This window comes from Montipora foliosa, chromosome 13, assembly GCF_036669935.1.
Source record: "Montipora foliosa isolate CH-2021 chromosome 13, ASM3666993v2, whole genome shotgun sequence".
In the NCBI taxonomy this organism is placed as follows: domain Eukaryota; kingdom Metazoa; phylum Cnidaria; class Anthozoa; order Scleractinia; family Acroporidae; genus Montipora; species Montipora foliosa.
The window spans coordinates 8,078,717-8,086,216 of record NC_090881.1 but is presented as its reverse complement, the minus strand read 5'-3'; the positions used below and the strand labels follow the sequence as shown (position 1 = coordinate 8,086,216).

At 39.3% G+C, this 7,500-nt stretch overlaps 1 protein-coding gene across 1 annotated transcript in view; it reads left to right on the top strand.

Annotated features, from left to right (window-relative positions):
* Positions 1-3,194: 3,194 nt before the first annotated feature.
* The window catches only part of LOC137983256 (ADP-ribosyl cyclase/cyclic ADP-ribose hydrolase-like), a 36,242-nt gene continuing 31,936 nt past the window's right edge, over positions 3,195-7,500 (top strand). Inside the window, exon 1 of the mRNA XM_068830455.1 lies at positions 3,195-3,565. Within this exon, the coding sequence (XP_068686556.1) occupies positions 3,236-3,565 (330 nt within the window). The 5' untranslated portion in view covers positions 3,195-3,235. The remainder of the gene's footprint in view (positions 3,566-7,500) is intronic.

Below are 7,500 nucleotides of genomic sequence, written 5' to 3'. Positions count from 1 at the left end.
AAGTTCGTACAAGATAATGGTGTAACACTCATGCCAGCTCAAGAAATGTTAATTTTCGAAGGAGAGAAAGTTGTATTCCTGGGGCTTGTAATTGGCAAGGATGGATTTGAGGCTGAACATTCGAGGGTTGAAGCAATCACCCAAATGCAAGCTCCGACTCATGTCAGATCTTATCAGTGAAGGTATGAAATCTGCGTATCAGTGGCTAGATAAAGTCAAAGAGTTGTTAGAAAAGGATCAACTGAACAAGGAAGACTAAATCTCTTGGTCAGCCCACTTTGCTTCGCGGCAGTCCCAAGCACCACGATCCCAGGCCATTACTGCGCTGCTGATCCAGCATTCAATGAAGATAGTCAAGGAAGGAGTCGCATTTGTTAATCCTAACCAAACTCCTGTAATCGCTATGGACCAACCAGTGTTCGCTATCGCGAAGCAAAATCCAGTGGGAAAAAGCAGATTTGTACGGAGAAGAAAAATATGTTGGGAGGATGGGTGGCCTGCATGTCGAAATGGCTTTGTTGAAAATGATTGGACACTGGTTGGACAAAAGCGGGTGGGACAGTGCATTGGTAGAAGCTGATATTACGACTAGAGGAAGAGCGGATAGATTTCTGAGAGCTGCCCATATCACTAGACCACACTAGTTATGCACATGAAGTAAGTGCCTGCGCTCTGTATATATTACAGACAAAAGCTTACAAGGAATACACAGAAAGCTGTCACTCTTCCGACATTGACAAAGACAAAGACAGCTAAACAAAAAGGACAGTCTCAATACTATACGTTTGTGGAAGAGAAATTAGTTAAATGCTCTAAAGCAAGAACTGATACCATCCATCGAAAGAAGCTTCCGTTGTTTGGAACAACAGAAAACCCCGCAAATGTGTTCAAAGAATATTTTGTCAATATTTTTTCAAGTCATCACATAATTATTTTACTAGGCGTAATGGTCATGACCTTTTAGTTCCAAATGTTAACACCGAATCTGCTAAGAAAGGGTGCTTTTATTCTGGGGCACAAGCTTCAATAATTTACCACCAAATCTGTTAATGTTTAAAACGAAGCTTAAGGATTTTATTTGTAATTAACTTTTAATTTTAGTTTTGAGACTTCTTATATGTATATACTTCTCTATAGTTTTTATCCTTATTTATTATATGGCTGTGTCTCACAAGGACTGGGAACTACCAAGTTCACGAATTTGATTGGCTAAAATCGATATTGACCGCGGTCTAGATTTTCCCATCTAGACCGGCATCTAGACCGGTAGTGTTTTGCGGTGAAAAGATGCAAACTAAAATGCAAAAATATTGAGTATTTTCTTCTACCAATATTTATTTAGGGAAGTGCCAAACAACATGATGACAAAAGAGAGGATGACGAGCAAACTTTGACAGAATTAAGTTCAGTTCATCGCCACTCATCGCCGTTCGCAAGCAAAATGTCAGTTAGTACAAACCAGTTACATTAAACGAATTAAATTGTTCCTTGTCTGGCCATATAATAAACATCTTATTAACCGAGCTAGGTCGGTCTGTATGGGAGAATCTTGACCTCGGTCGCTGGTACAGACCTCACTGCGTTCGGTCTGTACTGGCGACCTCGGTCAAGATTCTCCCATACAGACCTCCCGCTCGGTTAATAAGAACTAAGTATATTGTAATTTATTTAGGGCTTTTACGATTATTTTGCTATTTTTGGTTTTCCAGGGCACCTATTCATAGTAGCTTCTGCTGAAGCAGAAGAAATCGTCACGTCACAAGGGGTAGATGGGACCGTGGATAGCTGCACGTATTTTGCCAAATAGTAATCAAAGGGTTAAGGCCACGTTCGTTAAACGTGCAGAAATTGAAAATCTCAACTTGGATGATGAGGAAATATTCAGGCCAAACCAGACCATCTTCCTTGGTGGTGTGACAATGCCTACACTTGGCAGACTTTTCAATGAAGGAGACATTTTGGTAACTTTTTATCATAAATTCTATGCTGCTTCCCGCTTCTATTTTCAAATTTCATTAGGTTATATTTTGAGGAAATTTCCACTAAATACCGGATTTAATCATCAGCGGCTGGAAGTACAGTGGGATAGTGTACAGTATTTTTATGATAGATGAAACACAATTTTTTACTCGAGTTTCAATAGATACACTGTATGAAGAGTTAACACTGTCAAATATTTTGGCCAGTTCTAAGACAACAACGCAATGCTACAAATGGAAACCTGACAATGAACTTTTATAGTCATCGAGAAAGGCAACTACCATTTATAACAGAGACCATTACTCTACAGTTGTACATTAGTGATAATTAGTGCTAATCCTTCACCTACGTATACATTAGATAATTGATTCAGGTGGTGCCATAACAAAGCGGGCTCATATTTCGATGCTCCTTTCTTAAAGAGAGCGACAATAGGCCACGTGATAACTGTAGGCTTCTAAAAATTATGAAGCGGAAAGATTTGAGTGTACACAGACAACTGCTGGCACACAACAGCCCCGGTGTAGTCACAGGAAATTATCTGATTTGAACACAAGAACAACGACCTGACGGATCGACTCCTGTTCATCAGGTTGTTACGACCTGATGGGATCGTTACGATCCGTCAACTATTGAACTTCCGTCAATTAAATCTCACTTCCGTTTCAAGCATCACAACTTGACATCCTGTGAGAACTCACGGTCCATATGGGACATATACGGTAGTTAGATTACAATAACAGATTAAGGAACGTCCTTAGGACGGAATATTTGCTTCTGTCTTCATTCTCAGCTAAAACTACCGTTCGGCAACTTATCACTATGATACAGACATAGTTTAATAAATAAACGTAAAAAAAAAGAAATGAAAACTATGAATTAAATAACTACTTCAGGGAAAGGCGGAAAGTAGCTCGTTTGAAAACGTAAAGTTTAAAAAAGTGCGATTCAATATTTATCCTTTGTGTTCCAAAGTCTAACTATGCTTCGATAAAAAGTCAAGTGGCCACTTTCCGAGTGACTTCAGAAAGCCGTTTGCTTAGTATTCCTTCATTCATCAGCATGACACAATCCTTCAATTTTCCTTTCTTTGAAGTATTGTGCTAGAAGTGGCCGGTCTTAATTAAAAGACTGGTCGCCTACAAACATAATGTTAGGAATCTGTGAAGCCATCTCACCCTTTTATTTGAACTAAATGGGTGGTCTGATTAGGTGCAGTCACGTGTCGTGAAGTAATTTGCTGTAGCGTGACTCGATGTGGTGCAATCAAGTTTCCGGCTCTTTCCGTCATTTAGACAAAATGCACCATTTTCGCGTTCTTTTCACAATTGTTGCCCTACGTTCAGGCATTTGTTTAAGTTTTGCTGAAGAGCCCCTCGGCTCAACACGGCACTTAAAGGATATCGTTCTTGGTCGATGCTGGGATTTCATAAGACAACACAACAACTTAGGCGACAAAAACTGCTCCAGAATATGGGATAAATTTTACAGTGCTTTCGCTTACAAGGATCCTTGTAGCATTAAATTCGACGAATATCGTCCTTACTTTGAAGAAGTCGGCATGGACACCGTCAAACCGAACAAGGTAACTTATCAGTTGATAAACACAAGATTTTAAATGATAATTACAATTTATTCATATCTCCTGAAGTCTACTACTAAGTGGCATGGTCTGATAATAAATATACACATTTATTAAATTCTCAACCTCGGATAATGCATTTCGCGTGCTCTGATTGGTTCACTCAATCTCGGTTATCAGCTCATATACCTTGGTTTGACCTTATATGGTAAATGATTGCGTTAAGCGTTGCTAAACTAAAATGTTTTCGCCGGAATGCGAAATTACTCTTTGAATAAAGCCAAAAAGGAGAAAAAAAAATTTTTTTTGTGGAAAGTTTGGATCAATTCCGACGTTTAGAAGTACGCGAAAAGGCAAGAAATGTTTTTGTGATGAGCCTGAGTCTGTCTGACAACAAGGTATTACACAACATCGCATCAGTTCTCATCAAGTTTTTTTCGATTTCGCTCGGATTTGCTCGCTTTTTCCGCTCGTATTTCGTACCTCCAAATTTTTGGAGTTGAAGGAATTTAATAAAACAATTATTCCATTCGCGCTTGTTGGATATGAGACTGGTTATAGCCAACTCGGCGCTACGCGCCTCGTTGGCTATTTACCATCTCATATCCAACGCGCGCTTATGGAATAATTGTTAAATAAACCTAACACATGCTATTAGATGAGACCGAAGGCCTGCTTCTTCTCGCTTGGAAGTGGTGGGGAACAGGGCATATTTGGTTTGAAGGACAGTGCAAATCTCATCTGCATTTCGATAACTCATACCATGGCGATTGCAGTTTTCGTAATGTTTAAAACAGGTGTGAAAAAGTTCCGCGTACGATTCGTGCCCCGACCAAATGGGATTTGGTTGTTGTAAACTGGCTCTTGCCGCGTTTGCGTCGTCTCAGAGTTTTAAAATGTATAATTATTCGGCATTTCGCGACTGAGGCTCTTGGGCGTCGCTATTAAATCAATTGTGCATAACGTCCATTGGATTTCTTTCCGCTACCAGTTCAAGAACGATTTAGAACTCGGGCCTTAACTTGGTTGTCACGACTACGTGCTAATATAAAAGAATTTCATTTACTCCCTATCGCTTATTATGCAACAATGACAAAAAAAGTTTTATTTCGTTGAAAACAATGGCATTGATTTTTTATAGAAATCTTAGTATATTTTTGTTATAAATTTAATTTGAAAGATTGAAGTGATCCTCGCAATTATCAGGATAATTTAAGCAATTTTCTCTTTTATTCAAATTACGTTGGCTTCAACGGGATTCGAAGCCATGACCTCTTCGCTGTCAGTGCAATGCTCTACCTGAACTGAGCAAAAAGCCGCTCAGCTTTGAGCAGGTCAAAAATTGCTGCCTTGGAATCATTTGCTGCCGTGAGAGGCCCGGGGGGGGAGGGTAAACTTGTACGTTTATAGCCCGGTGTGGGCAATCACATATAGAACATGAGTCCTTAAGAGAGCATCATGAGCAATAACCCCCTTTATGAAATTTGAAGCAATAACCTAAGGGGACATCAAGTTTCTTAGCAACGCCGGTTGCTAAAATAGATTTTTGCCATCATAGACCTTATTCATAAATGGCGGCCAATTTATAATTCTTTTGTGGAAGTGCAAATTAGCCTACCAAGCCTCGATACCATACAGTGAATTGAAAAGGTTTCTTGCTCTAAAATAAGGCTTGGTAGGCTAATTTGCACGTGGACAAAAGAATAATAAATGTGACCGCCATTTATGAATAAGGTCTATAGTTAATCTAGGGACTGGTTATGAAACCCTGGGAATTTCAAAAGCAGGAACAATACAGTCGCAATTAGATGTTGAACAGACCGTGACCCTGCACAATCTTTTGTGTTTGGTTCGCAAGTTAATTTCAAATAAATTAGTCGAAGCTTTTGATTGGTTATCCTGCCGAAAAAAGCGTGCTTGTGTCGGATTTTGTGCAGAGACAACGCCAAAAAAGCGAACAAAAACATGAAACAAAGAAACTTGTCGAGTTTCATAACCAGCCTACATATATTAACTATGTTGCCATTAATCTGAGACTTCAACCACAATTCCCAATGTATAGTCCCCCAGGGAAGAGATGTGGCCTGAGACTGGTGTAGAAAACCGAACTTCTTTAAACACAAAATTAGGAAAGACTGCGGAACAATTATAACTGAGAGAATTATCTGCAGGAAGCCTCGCCGCCGTGAAGTAGACATGAGAATTTTTAACAATGATAGCGAAGATGAGCTCTGAGCTTCCGGTTTGTTGCATTCCGGTGACGTTCACGTTGTTAAGTTTTGATTTTGTTCCTAGAATTGAAGTGCATTCGAATTATAATGAGGCTTGAAATTTTAAGTAAAAATTAGTAAATTAGATAGATAGATAGATAGATAGATAGTTTATCTAAATATACCTAGCAGCCTTGCGGCTGAATTGCGTATATTACAATAATGTAATGAAATAAATATTTTTTAGTAAAATCCAACTAGTGGTCTATTATCAATGCTGCGTTCTGATTGGTTGAGCTACTAGTAGGCTATTTGTTATAGCCCACTAGTAGCGAAAAGCGCCGGCTTTGAAAACCAAAAGAACAATTAACTAGCGAAAGATGTTTTGTCTCGATATTTTTTTGACCAACTAGTTGGATTTTACTAAAACAATTATTCCTCTCGCCCTCATGGCCTCTGAGTCAATAGCCCATTCGGCCTTCGGCCTCATGGGCTATTGACTCAGAGCCCATTCGGGCTCAAGGAATAATTGTTAAATATAACCTAAATATAACTGATCGTGGTCAAACTGGTAAGCTCCAAGCTGCATTATCGCATCTTGCGAGCTCCTACATCGCCTCTCATCGTGTATCTCACAATGATCGGAAAGTACTCCAAGTCTTGAAAAGTCTCAAAAGGAATAAGAACATTGTCATTCTGAAACCTGACAAAGGGAATGGTGTGGTCATTTTGGACAGGACAGTTTATGATAGCAGTATCCTTAACATCATCTCGGATTCGTCCAAATTCAAGAAACTTAAGGATGATCCAACTCTCCTAAGGGAGGGCCAATTACAACGGTTTCTTCGCAACCTGAAGAAGAATGATGAAATTGAGAACACCATTTATGACAAGATCTATCCATCAGGATCTCAACCAGCCAGAATTTATGGGCTTCCTAAGATGCATAAGGTTCAAGATCACTCTTCGACACCTCCTTTCCGGCCCATTGTTTCTTCGATTGGAACCTATAATTACAACCTAGCTAAGTATTTATGTACATTGTTAAACCCTCACATCCCTAATGACTACTGTGCTCATGACACTTTTACTTTTGTTAGTGAAGTCACTAGACTCCATACCCTAAATAAGTTCATGGTTTCTTTCGATGTCGAAAGTCTTTTCACCAACATTCCCCTCATCGAATCTATCGACTTAGCGGTAGACTACATTATGAAGGGCAATCCAGATATTAAATTAGGACGGGAAAATCTTACTAAGTTATTTTTCTTTGCCACTGCTCAAACTCATTTTTCATTTTTGGGTAATTTTTACGATCAAATTGATGGGGTAGCCATGGGCTCCCCGCTTGCTCCTGTATTAGCTAATCTCTTTATGGGTCACCATGAGAAACGCTGGTTAGAGAATTACAATTCAGGTATCGAGTTTTACCGCAGATATGTTGACGACACCTTTGCTTTGTTTAATACCGAGCAGGATGCTTTATCTTTCTTCAGTTATATCAACAGCCAGCATCCTAACATCAAGTTTACTATGGAGAAGGAAGAAAACCACAAGCTTCCCTTCTTAGATGTGCTTTTAGATAACCATAGTAATCAGGGCATTATTACCTCGGTTTTCCACAAGAAGACCTACACCGGTCTTCTCACTAATTATTACAGCTTTGTACCTTTCAGTTACAAATTAGGACTAGTACGCACTCTGGTTGACCGAGTATTTAAAATTAAT